This window comes from Eulemur rufifrons, chromosome 16 (genome assembly GCF_041146395.1).
Source record: "Eulemur rufifrons isolate Redbay chromosome 16, OSU_ERuf_1, whole genome shotgun sequence".
NCBI lineage: Eukaryota > Metazoa > Chordata > Mammalia > Primates > Lemuridae > Eulemur > Eulemur rufifrons.
This window is the reverse complement of record NC_090998.1, coordinates 85927889-85947809: the sequence shown is the minus strand read 5'-3', so window position 1 is coordinate 85947809 and position 19921 is coordinate 85927889. Positions and strand designations below refer to the sequence as shown.

The following is a 19921-nucleotide window of genomic DNA, read 5'->3' as shown; positions in this document are numbered from 1 at the left end:
CTATCAAGAATCTTGATTTAGTGGTTGAACATGAAGATAAGACAGATTTTCAACATGATATACCTTTAAAAAATAACATTAATTAGAATCATAAATAATATGAAAAGTAAATTACACAGATAACCTAGATAAATATTAACATATATACATGTTAGAAGGAGTCACGCAGGTCCATAGGTTGATACAGGGTGGTAGAGGGAGTCTTTCAGAGGTAGAATTTCATCTAGATTTAAAAGAACTAAGAAAAACAGGTTGATAGAGGAGGGGCTAAGACTTTTCCAGGTCAAGAGGTAGTTCTCTACAAGGGGGTACTTGTCCTCTTTCTAGCCAGGGGGCAATTAGAAATTATGTGGAAGGTTTTTGGTTATCCTAGTGTTTAGAAGTGGTGCTGGCTTACGTGAGTAGGACTGGGGATGCTGAAGTCCCACAGTGTGGAGTTAGGAATTGTTCTGGCTCAAATATCAGTAGCACTTTGGTTGAGATACAGTAGGAAGGGAACAGATCTAGCTGTACAAGGAGGAAAATAGTGTTCCTATGCATATACTGTTTTTTTTTTTTGTTTGTTTTGACATTGTGAGATTTACAAGGAGATACATGCAGTTAGGTAGAGTGGAATACAGCAATGGAACAATTAGGTACCAGGACAGGATTTCATATTTGATCAGTTTGTATGATTTTGATTCTTCTTAACATTTTCTTTCTTCTAATAGTTTGGTTTTTTTCTTTTTTTCCTCTTAGAACGAGCCTTTGACTCCAGGTTATCATGGATTCCCAGCGAGGGACAGCCAGGTTGGTATCTGCTGTTTGTTACTCATATGATGTGTGTGTGTTTTATCAAAGCATGCTGTGATAGAGAGTATTTCCTGAAATTACTTATTCTGGAAGGTAATGCGGCTTGTTTCAGCAATGAATTTACTTTTAGAGATATAAATTAAATATATTAATTCTAAAAGTATCATAATCATGTTATTATAATTGTGGATATTATAGGAGAAAACGATCACTCAAGCAAAGTCATGATTACTTTTGTGTTTGTTTCTTCTTCTCCAGGCTATGTAATAATGGTGTGACCTGGTTTATTTGATGCCTCATAATTCTAATGCTGGATTCTAACAATTCTAATGCTTATTTTCTGCTACTTAGCTCCTGCCTGCACAGATTTTTTAGTCCTTGCAATAATCTGCAGCAAGAAAATTCCATTCTCCTCCCTGGGGAGATTCAGCCTTATGTTTTTAATCAGGGAAGGCTTGCTTGAGAAAGCGAAGTTTCTGCTGCCTTTCTTTGTTAGATGGGGGGAAGACTGGAAAAAGCTCAGGCCCTATTGTTGGTCAGAGCAGAACTGTTTCCTCTGCAACATCCTCGGTACAGTTTAGGCGAGTGTATAAAATGCCTTCTCTGTCTTTTTGCTGTTTGAAGGCTGGAGCGGAATTAGGATAAGAAGAACGGGCAAGGCTGCCTTTTAGAGAAAGTCACCTAACCTAAGAATTAAATTTGTCTTCTTGCTGTTTGGGGATATTGACATTTTCTTCAGGAGATTTGACAAGGGTAGCTCCTAGCAATATCTTTGAATGCCTGTCCATGATTCCTTATAGGCTTGTCAAGAAAAGCCAGCATTGTTAGGTATTTCCAGGGGATATGCGTCATTATAGTGCAAAACAAAAGGGTTGACGTAGTTTTCCCTTTCCAGAAGTTAACTGAATCTCATCCCTTTCCAGAAGTTAACTGAATCTCATCAGAGTCCCCGAAGCTGATCTTAAAAACCAGGATGGCCTATAATCAGTAGTCACCTATTTGGAGGCTTTTCTGATTTGAGAGTATTTGCCCAATTCTGACATTTTTGGTGCTGGGTTGACATCAAACTGACCCCAGGTAGGATATGGAGAGAAAGGTGAAAGAAGGTAGTGGTCATCTCTGTGTTCATCTCCCAGTGGGATTCTTGCTGTTAAAATGGAAGATGGAAACTTTCGGTGAAAGATATGGTCATTTGCCCCAATTCTAAAAAGAGTATAGAAGTTTTGTTTTTTTTTCTGGCTTGGGTCTTTCCTAGAACTTCTGTAAGCTATGAGATTTATGCCGTTTGATAGTAGTTTTATGTCATGGCCATATATCAGAAAAAATACTGATGCCTGGAGATCCAGTCCCCAGAGATTCTGATTGAATAGGCTTAAGATTGGGCTTAGTCATTCAGAGATTTAGAAATCTCTACAGGTGATTTCTACTGTGCAGCCGAGGTTGAGAACTGCAATCTTATGGGTTGCTTTAAAAGGAGTTACATTTTGTTGTTTCATCCTGTACTTTTCACCCAGGATGTGTAATGTGTAAGGGATCATGGTTAGTCTCTTAATCTAGACTTGCATACTAATGTAGTTATTTCATTATTTATAAAATGTTGCTTATTTTGGATCTAGGAAGTTAAAGCTAATTGATGTAAAGTATGGAAGTAGATTACTGAGTTTAAAAGAATCTGAAAGGGTACAGTATAAGACTGTGTTCTTCCTGTGGGGATTACAGATCAATAAGGAATTAAGCAAAAGGAGTTAATAGGAATTTGTTAAGGCACAAAAAGTAGTCTCTCTTTGCTTGGAACTACTTTATTTTTCCTTTCTTCTGCAGCAAGGACCCACCTCTGTAACCTACACATTCATTACTCATGCTGTCTCAGCTATAGGCCTGTGCAGACGCTTTGCCATGGTTTAAAGCTGCTAATTTACTTTGAGGCACATTCTGATGGTGACAGGTTTATTTTAGTTTGTTTTCTTGGGCTTTGTTTGGTACTCTGCTTGGATCTTTGAATTAGAGATCTTAAAGTAGTGCAAATAGGCAAATATTGAATAGCTGCTTGTTGTATTTGATGAATACAGAATCCAAATGAGTACTGCTAATTAATGCGCCTAACCTTGTGAACTCTCACTTTGTGCTTTGAGATTTGGGAGATGTTTATAAGTGTGAAACACTGGTCACTGAACAGCCCAAGCTGGGCAGAAACAGAACTTGTGATTTTTACTTCTCCTCAGCATGGTTTTGGCTCAGAAAATCTAAAAGCCCAGGAATGGGTTGAAGGTGAATTTTAATTATGTGCCTTTATTTACTTTTCTTATTCTTTTGCTGTTCCTTTCTAAATACATAAGAATCATCCCCAGATAGGATTTTTATCAACATCTAGTGGTGATTTTAAGAGGTAAAAATGATAATCTTTTGATTGTTGTAGATTACTTCCGTCAATATTTTCTCATCTTATCCTCCCAACCCCTTCTTGAAGTAGATGAGGCAAATGTTCCCTTTGGAAAGATATGGAAATTGAGGCAAAGAGAAGTAAAGTAAAGTGATTTGTCCAAGATAACAATTCAAGTTAGTAGCTGAATAAGAACCAAAATTTATCTTTTGAGGGCCCTTTCCTCTGTACTAGGGATTATTGACTCACCCAGGGAAAATGTGGTCATGAACGAATGTACCCACTCACTCATGTTATTTTATTTACCGTTTGGGGGCTTCATAAACCTCCTGAAGTTCAACCACAGATCTAGAAGTCCATGAATTCCTGGTTAAGGATTATTACAACTCAGTTCATTAGCACGAAGTGGACCAGCATTCCACTGTTTTAGTGACTCTTTCATCATGTTATGTAAGCCCCCTGCTGCACATTTGAATCAAAAACCTGTGAAGAGAAGGAGGGGAAGAAAACTACCCTTGTAGAGGTTTCGCTTTTTTTCACCTCAGTCATCATTCCTGATCAGTTAACAAGCTTTTTGGGATGGCAATTCATTGCTTTTATAAAGCACTCCAAGCATTTCACTGTGCTTGCTAATATGGAAGTAGAGGAGACAAACATTGTTCCAGTTTTACAAAGTGAAAACCAACTCAGAAAAGCTAAATATTTTATCTAAGGCCATGCAGAATTTTAGGTCAGTGATACGATATAGTGGTTTAGATTCGTAACTATTTTTTTTTTTGTGATTTATGTGCTTATGCATGTTTCCAAGTGTCGATTAAGGCTAGGATATTTTATGGGTTTGTAATATTTTTTAAATGGGAGAATACTTGTTTATATCAGCTCCAGAATTTTTATATAGGAGAGGCTTAGAAGCAGCAATCTGATTAGAAGAGGGCTTTTCTGCATAGCAAACTTACTGTTTTTGCTAAAATTGTTTATTTGGGATGGCTTTTAGGGGATTCCTAGAAAATACAGTGGTGGTGGTCCTAAGGCTAGCCCCTTATCACCTCTGGGTGCCACAACTTTATGTCTGCTGTAATTAGGGTGACCATATACATTTATCATTCAAGTTAGGGCACTTTTGAGAGTAAAAAGGGATGATAATTATGTTGAAACAGTTCTAGGTTAAACTGAGATGTATGGTCGTCCTAGCTATAATTAAAAAAATACAATCAGTGTTCTATTAACTGATGTGATCAGGACTAATAGGCCATGGGTTAATTTAAACAATTGTTTAAAGTGGGGAAATAAGTTAAAACTTTTATTTTAACTTAGATCATTTTATTTTAATTTGAACAAATATATTGCTTACTCTTTCATCTTCTGATATGAGGTCAAGGTCTTATTTATATGCATATAGATCTGATTGAAGTACTACTTGATTTTTTTTTTTTTTTGCACAAACTGTACTCATAAAGCATCATCTTTGCATTCTGATTTTTTTTTTTTTAGAGAGGAACAAGGCCTTAGTGACATTCAAAGCAGTTTAGGTGAAACTGTCTAGATTTGTATGATTCCCCCTTCTTGCCCAGTCTTTTACAGTTTTCTTGCCCACATCAAATTTGACTGAGCAAAAATTTTTAGTGTCTTGACTTATTAAGAATTCTCAAAGAATTCAAATTAGAACTGTTTTCAGGGAAACTTTTATAACTATTTCATTGATTTATATAACATTTAATAATACATTTATAAGTACTTATAACTTCTATAAGCAGATAGGTGAATAAACACAAGTGATTCTTGGTAAGCATAAAGCTCAGCTACTGGGAAAAAGGCTTGGGGGTGGAATGAGAGAATTGCTTACTAGTTTTAGGTGGTAAGAATGCCAGAAGCATCCCCGGCATACATGACTTGAAATGGAGAACATTAGTTAATTTAACAAGTTTGTTGATTAAAAGAGCTTATACTGTAAACAACTGTAGGGAGGACTTATTCTGTTGTCAGCAACTTTGTATCTCCTTAGTGCTTACTTGGTTGAATTTTGTTTTAGAATCACCTCAGTCTGGGGGATCGGTAGGGGAAGAGGATTAGAGGAGATAAATACAAATTATAAATAATTTGTTTTGCTTCATTGGGGCAGCCTACTCTAAGGGATGTTCAGCAGTGGGATACTTGGAAAACTAAGGGTTGAAAGTAATGCTGATAGTTAGCAGTGCCTCAGTGTAATCCTTTTTTCTTAGAGCCTTAAATTATGGCACATTACACTAACTCTTGAACTGTGTGGGAATGAAATGTTGCCATGTACGTTTGAGATGAGAGAGAGCACAGACTCTTGCTTGGGTTCAGGTGTTGGGTCAGTTATGGAATTGAGAATGTTAGTAAATTATAGAAACTAATGTCTGTAAAGTACTTTCCAGTTTACAGAGTACTCCTATGTATATCCAGCTTTGATCTTCACAATTGCTCTACCAGGTAGGTTATTGGGTTTTATTATCCCTATTTTATAGATAAGAAAAAGGCACAGAGGTTTTTAAATGAATCGCCCAATATCACATAGGTAGTAAGGGGAAAAATTGAACTTGAATCCCAGATTTTCAACCTCTGTGTCTTGTATTTCCTTTTTGTATTTTTCTATCAGTGTTTCTCTTCTTTGAATGTTGAACATTGTCTTGCTAGTGTGACAAGATAACCTGGAATCTTTAGAGAATGTAGCAGCATGAAAAGTCTTAATATGACCTGAAAGTCCCTTAAATAACTTATTTCTGTCAAGTTTGCTTCCTGTCTTGTTTGTTAAAATAGCATATGGACTAAAATTTATCTTTTTGTATTTTAAATATAAAGAAAAAATTAATATTATGTTGTCAGACCTTTGTCTGATTTTTAAAATGCTTGTCAGCGACTCCTCAAAAATTTTTCCTTCAATTTCCCAAAATCCTGTTGAAAGCCACTATGTGGGTATGTTCCAGTGATTAACAGAAACAAGTGAGCATATCAAAGAAGATGTTGAAATTGACAAATATGACTTAGACAATTTAGATATAAATTCAGAGTGGCAGCTTTACTTATAATATAGAGGGTAAATTAAAAATGACCTAAGGGTTTTTTCCTTAAAAAGTATTTTCTTTCCTCTTGAGAATTTTTTTTCTTTCTGTTTTTTTTAACCAGTTTTTTCTTTTATCCCTGGAATGGATTTTATTTTAGTCCAATTTTTGAAAAGAAATTTCAGGGTTTTTAGTTGTTTTGATTGGGAGCTGTGGACAATAGCAAATGCATCTTCTGTAGTACTCATTTGGCTTGGTGACAAAGAAATAATGCCTACTTTTCTTCCCTTGGAGAGAGTTGGTGGTACAGAGGACATGGTGAGGGTGTTCGAGTTCTAGCTCAGTGCTTTCGAACTTAAAAAAGACTGCAACTCCCAGAAAAGGATACCTTTTTGTTATGACCCAGAACACACCTGTATATATATAATTATGACTTAGTCTTACTATGTTCTAAGTATTGTGATATTTTCCATTTTTTATCATCCCATTCAAAAAATTCTTGATCGTGAGCAACAATTGATTTACCAAAATTGATTTCCTGTACCCACTGATGGATTGCGATCTGCTTGAAAAACATTATTCTAGTAGTTATTGTGCTTAAAAATGTGACCTTAAAGAAACCCCATACCTTTTTGCAGTCATTCCCCTGCTCTCCATCTCCCCACCCCAGCCTTAAGGCCCCCTAGTTGGAGACAGGATTAAAATGACTGGTTCAGAGGTGAAATGTTACCCCTTCTATATCTCATAATCTATAATAATTTCCTTTCTGGTACTTTTTTTTTGTTGTTTAACTAAATATGCTTCTTCTTTGGTCTTAAATTATTGGCAGTGTGAAATCACTTTCTTTTCTTCTTATTAGGTTGTCTACAACCCCACTTGCAGCCTTTGTGCAAGGCCTTTTGAAATGGTTACTTTCCCCCAACATCTGGCATCAGGTCTCCCACCAGTGATTTAGGTCCTTCTGTGGTGTTGTCCTTACACCCTCTAGTGGATGAAGGACTGGTAGATGCTGCAGCATCTAGTGTTCTTGTAGCACTTTTCTCAAACAATGTAATTAGCTTTACTGTTGCATTTTAGATCATTCCATTCCCTGAATAGTTCATAAGCTTTTTCCTCCTGGGAAAGACCGTTTTATTTCTTCTGCTGCTCACTGCCATGCATCTAAATAACATGCTCATTTTGCTGTTTCTTGTTTTATTAATTTTTGGTACTATTCTTTGGCTTCTTACTGTTGAAGATGAGAAATTAAACATTTTATAGATACTCTCTCTTTCCTTCTAATACGGCCATTTTTTGGTTAAATTGGCATTGATTTATGATTATATAATTATTAAGTTATTATGACTATGTAAATATTTTTATAGCCAAATGATAAAATATTATGATTACATTCCATTTCTTATATACTTGTTTCCCCTGGGGTTACTAAATACAAACATAAATATATATGTAGGAAATAAATATATGTGCATACATAAGTATATATATTTGGCAGTTGCTTTTTTTTTTTTTTTTTTTTAGACAGAGTCTCGCTCTGTTGCCCGAGCTAGAGTGCCGTGGCATCAGCCTAGCTCACAGCAACCTCAAACTCCTGTGCTTAAGCAATCCTTCTGCCTCAGCCTCCTGAATAGCTGGGACTACAGGCATGCATCACCATGCCCAGCTAATTTTTTCTATATATATTTTTAGTTGGCCAGATAATTTCTTTCTAGTTTTAGTAGAGACGGGGGTCTCACTCTTACTCAGGCTGGTCTCGAACTCCTGACCTAGAGCGATCCTCCTGCCTCGGCCTCCCAGAGTGCTAGGATTACAGGCGTGAGCCACCGCGCCCGGCCGGCAATTGCTTTTTAAAAAAGTTCTATTGAGATACAATTTCTATACGATAAAATTCACCCAATATAAGTATACTTAGTGATTTTTAGTAAATTTATGGAGTTGTGTCATGGTCCAGTTTTAGTACATTTCCATCATCCCCAAAATTCTCTCATTCTTTTGTAGTCAGTCCCTTTTCCCACCCCAGACCCCCCAGGCAACTGCTGAACTGTTTTCTGAGTTTATAAAACTATCTTTTCTGAACATTTCTTAGAAATGGAATCATAAAATATATGTAGTCTTTTGCATGTGATTTCTTTCACTTAGCGTAATGTTTTTAGGTTCATCCAGTTCATCCAGGTTGTAGTATATATCCCTATATCATTATGATTATTTTTTTTTTTGCTGAGTAGTACTGTATTGTATGGGTGTACCACATTTTGTTTATCTGTTTACCAGTTGATGGATATTTGCATTGTTCCAGTTTGGTTATTATGCTGATATGAACATTCACATACAAGTCTTTATGTGGGCATATATTTTAATTTCTCTTGGGTAGATTTCTAGGAGTAATTGCTGAGGTTATGGTGAGCTCATGCTTAATTTTTTTTTTTTTTTTTTTTTTGAGACGGTCTCACTGTGTCACCTGGGCTAGAGTGCCGTGTGTCATCATAGCTCACTGTAACCTCAAACTCCTGAGGTAAAGTGATCCTTCTGCCTCAGCCTCCAGAGTAGCTGGGACCACAGGCCCTCACCACCATGCCCAGCTAATTTTTCCATTTTTAGTAGAGACAAGGTCTCACCATGTTGCGCAGGCTGGTCCCCAACTCCTGCGCTCAAGTGATCCTCCTGCCTCAGCCTCCCAAAGTTCTGGGATTACGGCCGTGAGCCACTGGGCTGGCCAGTTTAACTTTTTCATTCATTCATTCATTCATTCATTTGTTTATTGTGGAGACGGAGGCTTGCTATGTTGCCCAGGCTGGTCCCAAACTCCTGGGCTCTGTAGATCCTCCACCTTGGCTTCCTGTAGTGCTGGGATTACAGGTGTGAGCCACCAGCCACCATGTCTGGCTTCTTTTTTTTTTTTTTTTTTTTTTTAAAGGAGTTTATTTCTTACAGTACTTTTTTGTTTTTTGGTTTTTTCTGAGATGGAGTCTTGCTCTGTTGCCCAGGCTGGAGTGCAGTGGCACCGTCATAGCTCACTACAGCCTCGAGCTCCCCCTGGGCTCAAGGGAACCTACTGCCTCAGCCTCCCAAGTAGCTCCAACTACAGGCATGCACCACGTCACCTGGCTAATTTGTGAAAGAATTTTTTTGTAGGCTCAAGGTCTTGCTATGTTGCCTTGGCTGGTTTTTGCATTGCTGGGCTTAAGTAGTCCACCAGCAAACTATTTTCCAAAGTGGCTTCATTTTACTTAACTTTTTTATTGTAACAAATGTGTAGTGGTATCTCATTGTGGTTTTAATTTGCATTTCCCTAATGATTAACAATGTAGAGTACCTTTTCATGTGCTTATTAGCTATTTATATGTTTTCTTTGGTGAGATGTCTATTCAGGTCATTTGCTCACTTTTTATTTGGTTTATCTTGTTATTGAATTATAATAATTCTTTATATATTCTGGATATAAATTTTTTGTCAGATTTACAATTTGTAAATATTTTTTCTCAGTTATGACATTTTGCAAGACAGATCTTCCCCCTCCTCCCAATAAAAGAAAATAAAACTGTTTTTATCCTTATTTGCTAAGCTTGAATAAACCCTTGATAACTATTTTTTGAAAAAGACTATGAAAACAGGCATTTGCCTACCTCTGGCTCATGACTGGTGGTTGCTCCAAGGAAGATTGGCAGATTTATAGTGGCTTTGTGCTTGGCTGACATAGCCTTTTCCAGATCCTTAGTGGCAGGCATGTTTGGGCAAGAAAGCTCTTCATGTAGTGGAGAGAAATTATGCTGCTTTTTACATGTCCTAAGGAATATGGTGTAGGAGCCAGGCTCATTGACTTTTTTTTTTCCTTAAAACCAAGACACTGTAGTTTCTATACAAGGCCATTTCATGGAATTCCTCTGTAGACACACACACACACACACACACACACACACACACAATGGCTTTGGGTTTCAATATCAGATGCAGGCTAAATGACTTTGGGCAAGTTTTTTCCTTCTCTGAGCCTCAATTTCTTTTTCTATAAAATAGGAATAATACCTACTCTCAAAGTTGTTACAGGATTAGAGATAACATATGTAAGTTTCCTGGTATGTAATAGGGTCAGTAAATCATTTTTTATGGAAAAGAGGCCTTAGGGAAGCTCTACAAGGAAATGGTTAGTTCTCACAGTCTGACTTAAGTCTACTTTCTCATTTTCATTTTGATTCCTATTTACTATGTGAAATGAATTATATCTGTAGCTTGGAAATTTCTAGCTCAGGAGTATAGCTGTGTCATATTTCAAAAAAAAAATAGGTCTTTATGAGGGAAATGGAATCTGTGTAAATTTATTTATCTGACTCATATGTGTCTTGGCAGTGTCAATAGAAAGAGGGAGTCATTTTTGAGACTTCTGTAATTTGAACAGAATTTGGTACATACTGAGCCAGACATTGAATGCTCTCTACAATTTGTTCCCAGTTTCTCCAACTGTGTTTCTCATTGTTACTCCATCCACATATTTCTTCTTCTCTGTATGTGTCTTCACAGTCCTTCAAATATCAAATTTGGGCATTTATTTCTTCCTAGTGCCTTTTGTTTGAAATGTCTCTCCTTTTTCCATTAGAATCTTAAGTATCCTTTCAGATCTCTGGTCACACAACTTAATCTCCTTTATGAATCTTTCCTAATTGCCTCTGATTGTTTGAACTCATTTGTCATGTCTATATGAGCATTTCCATAAGGTTCAGATCCAAGTGAGTTTTGGAAATATTGTGAAAACCGAGCAAATTACTTCTCTATGGCTCAATTTTCTCATCTGTTGAAAGTTACTGTAGGGTGGTTGAAAGGATTAAAGTTCAGAAATTTCCTAGGTCAAGAGTGATTTGTTTGTAAAAGTAGGTTGCACTAACCTCTACCTTTAGCTTTCCAGGTAATCTAGAAAGTCTCTTCTCATCTCTGGGCCCAGGTTTCTTCTTTTTCCTTTAAGGGCTCTTTGGCTCTACTAGGTTTGATTTTTGTGGTTCTTGGGAGTGTCATACTTTGTTGTGAAAAATGATGGGAGCTTTTTTCATTCTTTTTACCTCCTAAATCCAGGGCTGCTGTGGATCTGTGGGTAGATGAGGGACTTATACCAGGAGTATTAAAAGGTATGGCTAGATTTTATTCTCATCCCTCTTCTGTGCCTGGTTTATTTGTCATATCCTGCCTTTTATGCCACAGTTTGACTTCTTCCTCCAGCTTTTCTTTTTTTTGCTTAGTTTAGGGTTGCTGTCGTTGTTAGGATGTGATTGTTGGTCGACTCTTGACCTGATTGTTTAAATATTTTTTAGATGGATGCATCATAATTTCATTGTTTGGCTTTTCAGTAGATTGACCTATTACTTTGCATATAGGCAATTGATTTATATTGTAATGAGTGGTTTAATGTGGCCATCAAAAAGAATCATCTGACTAAAGATTATTAATCACTAGGACTTTTTACAAAGGAAAATTATAGAATTAACTTTATTAGCAGTTTTTGAAACTGAGAAATTTATGTGTCTAGAGTAGCTTAGGACAGCTGAATAGTTAGTAGGCGTATTCTTGCTGAAGTGGTTGGTACCACCAAGCAGCAGGTGGTCTTCTCACAATCCACCCTGGCTAACACTTTGTGATTTACTTTTAAGAAGTTTAATAGACCTCTTCAGCCCTTTGTTCTTCAACGGACTATCACTGGCAGATGATTTAGAAGGAAGCCAACTATTAAATATAAGATAAGGCAAAGGCCTTATAATTAGTGGATAATACAGTTAGGTGTTTCAGTTATAGAGTAAATATTTTTACTTTTTTAGTAGCACTAGCTGTGTACTATTATACTGGGCTGATTTAGGGTTGATGAGAGAAGCAGGGGAATACAACAGATGACTTAAGGTCTTATGTTAGAAATGTTGGTGCCACCAGAAAATATTTTAGCAAGTACCGTGTAATCTTGCATTTAAGTAAAAGCACAGCTCTCATCTCACTGGAGTCTCATTATTCTTCTTAGCTTTTATCTGAATACTATTTAGTGTGATATTCTAAGCTTTCCATGATCTGACCTCAGTCTTTTTCCTTCTGTTTCATGTAAGATACTCTATGTCCTACCTACAGTATGGACTGGTTTAGTATAGCTTTGGAATTAGAGACGGGTTTGAATTCTAATTCCTATACTTACCGTATTTTCCATACGGTCTCTCCATTCAGTCCCACTTCAGATACTACCTGCTCCATGAAGTCTTGTCTGGTGTACTTATTTCAGAGCAGACTTTCAACCCCTGCACTCCCAGAGCACATGCTTTCCACTTTGTAATGGTACTTCAGCACTGCTTATTACATTATGGTAATAAAAGGTTTGGTGACATGTACAATTCTGTGAGAACAACAACCTTGTCTTACTTCTTGGTTTTCTTGAATACTTTGCACAAAGTAAGTGCCTTGTATGAATTTGGTAAAGTGTGGTAAAGAGATAAATTAAAAAGTAAACTTATCTTCAGCCTTCTTGCAATACAGAGACTACTCTATTTAGATTTTCTCCTATGGACAAAGAAAAAAAAAACTTTGGTCGGATTTTCAGTAGGTTTTATTGCCTTTACCTTGCCAGAGTGATATGAAAAATTAATACTTAAGAAACTAGATATCTGATCTTCAGCACGAGAGTGCCTCTTACAAGTTTAATGGGTTTGGTCAAGAGGATATTAAATGTAAATCTGCCATTTTATGGAGCCATAGAAGGCTCTCAAAACACTCAATAAATATCCTTATTGAATTAGTAGAACTTTTCTCATGTATCTCCTGTATTAGGATGTTTCTTTGTTCCATTAGAGTGCTTTTAGGCTATTTTCACAAGCTTGTGGTGTCATGTGGATCATAGAATCATGTAAGATAAAGATGCTACTAGCTCTTTAATTCTATTATTTTATTATTGGTAGAGGGAACCTCCACATTACAATTCCAGTATGTGTCTTAATTTCAGAGTAATACATGGCTGGGTATGGGGTGGGTGTCCTAATGAGAGTTAACATGTATTAAACACTGACTTTGTGTGTTAGGCACTGTATTTATATTATTATTTTATTTAATTTAGTCCTATTTCCAGGTGAGGAAACCAAAACTCAAAGAGATTAAGTCATTGCCCAAGGCCATGTAGCTGTCAATGAGTGAATCTGGGTTTTAAATCTAAATGTGTTAGATTTCAGCATTTGTAGAACAGTGATGTGGTCTGTAATCCCAGCTGCTCAGGAGGCTGAGGTGGGAGGATTGCTCAAGCCTAAGAGCTCCAGACAAGCCTGGGTAACATAGCCAAATCTTGTCTTAAAAAAAGGGGGGAAGGTGGGAGATTTCATTATTTATGATTTTTTCCCACTGGACACATGTCTTTAAATTATTTACTCGAATGTTTTTTACATTTTACTTGCATGTTTGATTTTTCATTATTCAGCAGCAAGTGTTATTTATTTTCTCCACTTGTTTCCTTTTATTAAGGGATGATAGTTCTGTATTATATTTCCATAGTCCTGTATAGTTTACATACCACTTTTATACCCATTTCATTTGATCTTACTGAGACCCGGTGAGTCTGTATGTATGTGGCAGGGCGTTAATGTCCACTGACAGTTGAGGAAATTAAAACTTCCAGTTTTGTGGGAGATTTGCTATAAAGGTGGTTATAAGTGGCATAATATTGACTTTTGTTTTAGTGAGGTACAGTGCCTTCAGACTTAAAAAAGAGTTTAAAAAATTTTAGCAACAAATTCTCTTTTTCAAACAAATTCCGTGGCTGTAAGCAGGGCAAGTGGAATGGTCCTAATAGAACAGACATGGAAGGCCTGGAGCCCTGCCCTCTGGGTTTCCTTTTACCCATAAGGCCCAGTGGTTTTCAGACACAGTTGGAAAACCACTGGGGAATATCAAAGAACTTTGGTGTCAGGCAGACTTAAGTTCAAGTTCGAGTTCTAGTTCGTGTCTTATATTTAACCTCTCTTGGGCTTGGTTCCTCATTTGTAAAATGGGATGCTTTTATAGGATTGGTGGTAAGTATTGACAAAAAAACACGTCAAAAAATCTAGCACAGTGCCCTCAGCTTCTCTGGAGGCAAGATGAGTCTATAGGCAGTATAGGCCTGCCACTCACCTTGCATAGGACTCATGCTAAATGGTGTGGGCAGCTTACTACTGAGGCGTGGGCCTCCATAGAACTTATAACCCAGTGCTTTGTGCTTGACTGAGATTCAGACATCACGTTTATCAATAGTGTAGAACAGGGATGGGGAAACTTTTTATATGAAGGTCTGGAGAGTAAAGATTTTAGGCTTTTTGGACCATACGTATCTGTTGCTTCTGCTCAATAACTCTGCTGTTGTAGCATGAAAGCAGCCATAGACAATATATAAACAAATGAGCATGGCTATGCTCTAATCAAACTTTATTTGTGGGCACTGAAATTTGAATTTCATGTAATTTTCATATGTCATGAAATATTATGCTTCTTTTGATTTTTCTTTCAACCGTTAAAAAATATAAAAACTCTCTTAGCTTATGGTGTGTACATGGGTTGTACAAAAACAAATGATGGGCTGGATCTGTCCCACACATCATAGTCCTGGTTTAGACTTTTCTTGTTGATAATAAATGCAGTTGTTGATCCTGTGAAAATAATTTAATTAAAAAATTGATTGTTCTCTGGGAGGCCGAGGCTGGAGGATTGCTTGAGGTCAGGAGTTTGAGACCAGCCTCAGCAAGGGCGAGATCCCATCTCTACTAAAAATAGAAAGAAATTAGCTGGGCAACTAAAAATAGAAAAAATTAGCCGGGTGTGGTGGTGTGGGCTTGTAGTCCCAGCTACTCTGGAGGCTGAGGCAGGAGGATTGCTTGAGCCCAGGAGTTTGAGGTTGCTGTCAACTAGGCTGACGCCACAGCACTCTAGCCCAGGCGACAGAGCAAGACTCTATCTCAAGAAAAAAAAAAAAAAAAAAAAAAAGATTGTTATTAAGAAAGTATTGGCTTAGGAAAGGCTTAATTTTAATGACAGAAAAAGGTAGGCTCTCCCCCGCCCCCAAATTCTTATATGTTCATATGTTCAGTATTTTCTTTACTCTCCTATGGAAGTGGCTAAAATGCAATCATCCTTGTCTTGGTAATGGCTAAATAAAAAAGTTTTCTGAATAAAGACTGTATAATATAGTGGAAAGACCAGGAGTCATGAAGGAGTCAAGACGTGTGGCTTTGTCACTAATTTTGTGACTTTCTGTATGTCACTTTACCTCTCTGGGCTCTTTAGTTTCCTCTTAGAAATGAAGAAATTGCAGAAGATGATAATAGTAGGGCTCTTTTCCAGCTCTAAAATTCTCTCAGTCTACTTTTAGTTGGAATGGTGCTATTAAGCAATTTTCATCTATAAAAACTCTTAAGAACTTTACCCAGTTAGTATTTTTTATACCAGTAGGGTTTTACATTGTGTTAGACACTATTTCCCTTGTGCTAATGTTAACCATTTCTGAAGTGGTAAGCAGTTGTGATTTAAATTCCACATACCATTATGCAAAATGCTGTTCATTTCTTGTTCTGAAATCCTGAAACAGTGAACCTGTTTGGAGATAAGCTGCAGATACAAACACACAAAGAAGGGGACTAGGAAAGCTGGAGGAAGAAAAGGTCTGTCTTGACTACATAGGGGCTTGGGAAAATTTCGTTACTGGAAACCTTCCCTCAAGTGTGAGTCACTCTAAAGTCTTGGCTCTCCTGGGGTGGGAGAAGAAAAGGGAGGGAAAAAGGGAGGGAACAATGGAGGAAGTGGCTATGTCGGTTTTTGTCAACAGAGGGCACCCAGAGCAAAGCAAGTGCTCTGTGACACACCATAGAGTGCTCTTCTGCCCCAGATGAATTTACCAGACAGGCATAGAGCAACTTGCCCTGGATTCGCAGGGTGTCGGTCTCTTGCATTTTGTTTGATCCATGTCCACATTCTCAGATGTTTTCTCCCTTGCTGGAACCAGAGTATTCTAAATGCAGTACTAATAATTGTTATTTGCTGACCACCTTAAGTGGAAAACTAGTTCCCTCAATGTCCTGGGGTGAATTATTCCATGTTATAAAGTTAGGCTTTGGGGTAAATGTGCAGTCTTAGCCTCTGATTTAATTCAGTATCCAGTCAGCAAGTATTCCTGAAATATTACTGATCTGAAAGCACACTTAATATCTGCATAGCATGTTATAAGAAGACTTTGTTTTTATTACATAGAGCAGTGGTCCTTAAAATGTGGCTTTGGACCAGCAGCATCAGCATCACCAGGGAACTTCTGCAGATCCATGGTCTCCCCATCTTCCCCTGACCTACTGAATCAGAGACTCTGAGAATGGGGTCTGGCAGTCCATTTTGATACTCTCTCCAGATGATTGTAATGCACGCTCAAGATGAAAACCACTGGCAGACAGTAAAGGGGTGGAAGCTTAGGAGATCTAGTGTTTACTGAAGACCACATGCCAAGTGCTCAGCTAGGAGTTTCGTCTTCATTTTCCAGATGAGAACACCAAGCCTAGAAGCATTAAGTAATTTGCCAAAGTCATACATAAAATAAATGGTAGAATAGGGATTTGAACCCTGGTCTTTCTGACTTCAGAACCATACTGTAGTGGCTGCTAAGAAAATGCTAAGATGCATTGCATTATTTAAATTAATTCTTTTTTTTAAGTCCTTAAATTTCTTAATATAAAAGTAATATACATTCATCAAAGAAAATTTAGAATATACTACAGACCAAAAGAATAAGATGTTAATTGCCTTAATATATTTAACTTTATCTTAACTTTGTTTTTTTTTACTCTTGTTTCTATGCACCTGTGTTTGCATATACACACATTTTAAAATTCCTTACAAAATGTCAATCATACTGTACGAAGTTTTATAATATGCTTCCAGCTCAGCCCTACTCTGTTGTAAACATCTCTTCATGCTATTAGCTATTTCTATAGCATCATATCATGGCAGCCCAGTATTCCATTGTACGGTTATAAGATTCCATCATAATTCTTTATCAAGTTCATCTTAAGTTGTTTTGATTTCATGAAATGCTTTTAGGAAGAATAGGATACTGAATGCTGTGCTACTCTGAATAAACAATTTACCCAGAGTGGCTTAAAGTATCATAATTAAGGTGATAAACACAGATTATGGTTGAGGAGGGAATGTAGAACTGGAGAGGCAATACTAAGCATTTTTGAAGTTAAAGCAAGTCCAGAAAAAGGAAAACAAATTGAAGTAAAAAGCCAGAAATATCAGGAATGGACTGAGGATCTGTGAGTGAGATGGGTTAGAACAATGTCAGGAGCAAAGTCAGGAAAATGATTATGAACAATTTCATGGTGCCAACAACTTGCTTTTATTGCTGACTTTTTGACATAGAGGCTGAGCTGCTGGATGAGAGCATGAGACAAACTGGGCATAAGGCTTCCATAAACAGCAGTTATTATTTGCTGAGTACCTTCACATACCAGGTATCATGTTAATCATTTACATAGATTTTCCCATTTAATTTTTATAATAACCACATGTATTAGATGGTGTTTTTCCTGTTTTAGAGAAGTGGAAACTGAGAGTGAGACTTAATGTAACTTGGCCAAGTGCTTTGATTGGAACCCAGATATATAATATTAAAACTCCTGAACCTTTGCTTTTATATTATTCTCATTCCTTTTTCATGGTATGGCAGGTCATTAGTCACTGTGCGTGTGCTTGCACGCTCTGTGTGTGTGTGAGTGACTGTGTGATTTTACTGTCTCTGCTGGGACAGAAGGAAACTAGGTGTGTAAGGAAGGACACTAAGTCAAGATAGAGCAGGGGTAGACTTGAACAAAACAAAGCTAACATCAGCCCAGTTGTTATCTTGGGAGAGGCATGAGCCTGAGCTGGGTGCTGCAGTGGAGCAGAGGATGGGAATAGCAAATGAGTAAGTTGTTAGGAAGGAGAGGGCAGGCATTTGGGAACAAGGGATGGCTAGAAGAATCAAATCTCCCTTATTACATTTCCCTTTCTAAAGGAGGTTGTAATCTCCTTGGGGCAGTCTTTAAACAGCTTTTTTGAGATATAATTCACATACTGTACAATTCACCCATTTAAAGTGTACAATTCAGTGGCTTTTAGTATGTTTACAATTATTCAGCCATCACCACAATCAATTTTAGAACATTCTCATTACTGCACAAGAAACCCCATCCCCCTTAGTCATCACTTTCCAATTTCTCTATCCACCCCACCCCCCAAGCCCTAGGCAACCACTGGTCTACTTTTTGTCTCTGTAGATTTGCCTATTCTGGATATTTCATATAAATGGGCTCAATACAGTATGTGGTCCTTTGTGCTTGGCTTCTTTTATATAGCATAATGTTTTCATGTTGTAACACAATCTATATTGTAGCATGTGTCAGTACTTCATTTTTTTATTGTTAAATAGTATTCCATTGTATAGATGCACCACATTTTATATATTTTTTTTATGTTGGGAAGAGAAAGGTGAAGGAAGTGGGACAATAAATAAGAATTATTCTTCTTAATTTAAAATGGGGGAATGGACGGCTACTATGAAAAACCTATCAAGCCTTCTTGAGGAATTGCAACTAAAGGCATAGGTGATAGGACGGTTGATGGCATCTGCTGCTTCTTGAGTCCTTTGTAGCAAAGTGGCAGCTCTTCTGACCTGAACACGTGCAGCATTCAGGGAGCTCATTGTGTAAATCTTGTGTCTTGGCCAGCGCCATTGCCCCCTACAATAGCTCATGTGAAACCAGAGAGGCCTTTGATGATCTAATCTGGATCCATTTCCCTCCATTACTACAGCCCTGGGTCCCCAGAGAGTCTTCCCTAAAGAGCTTCCAGTTTGTTGAGTGCTGGCAGTTGCAAGATTATTTCTGACTATATGATTTGTCCAGTGGAGATTATACCCATCTTTCAGGTCCTGATCCATTGAGCAGAAGTAGCAACCATCATTCCCATGTTTTGGGAATGAATACTAACTCTAAGGCCCCCATATGTCCTTCTCAGCTGTAGAGTTTGGAAGGCTCCTTTAGCAAGTGAACAACATGCCCTTCCTGGTGCCAGGGGATTTTACTGTTGTGTCCCATTGATTCCTGTTGCTTGTTTTTTTGATTCACTATCCAAGAAACAGAGAGTCCTGACCTTCATAAAATGAGTGGTCTGGACCAGAACTGTAAATACCTGAAACCTTTTAGTTTGTACTCTAGAAATATTGTAGCTGGTTTTTTACTGTGCCTGAACTTTCAGTCTAGTTTAGAGAGTAAATCATCATCACTTGCCTTAATACCTTGGCTTTTCTGTGGCATGTGTGCCCTAACACTGAAACAAGAAACCAGGTAGAGGACATCAGCTTGGCCCTCAGGTCCTAGACCATTGAGTGTCAGGGCTGGATTTAGTCACATCACCCTTGTTCTGTAGATGGGAAAACAGAGTTCCACAGAGGTTAGATGACTTACCCAAGTCTTATGTTCTTATAGCCCTTGTTAGTGGCAAAGCTGAGTCTATGATGTTGAGCCTTTATTCTCAGTTCAGTGCCTTTTTTCCCAGTGTAATGCTGTTTTCTGATGGACATGTACTGTCATGACCAAGGAGTGTCTGAGCCCTGCTCCACTACATCAACAGTGCAGCCTTTGAGGTGTGTGCGAGAGGCTTTGACAGATTGGGATTGTGATAATGAAAATTTGTGAGAGAGGAAGAAAAAGCAAGAGCACTCGTTTGT

General features: G+C 37.6%; 1 protein-coding gene across 8 annotated transcripts in view; it reads left to right on the top strand.

The window, feature by feature from the left end:
* RBFOX2 (RNA binding fox-1 homolog 2) overlaps positions 1 to 19921 on the top strand; it is a 274549-nt gene that overhangs the window by 82489 nt on the left and 172139 nt on the right. For all 8 annotated transcript variants that reach the window (XM_069490849.1, XM_069490851.1, XM_069490847.1 and 5 more), the window contains exon 2: positions 739 to 789. In XM_069490849.1, coding sequence (XP_069346950.1) covers positions 739 to 789 — 51 coding nt within the window. The remainder of the gene's footprint in view (positions 1 to 738; positions 790 to 19921) is intronic.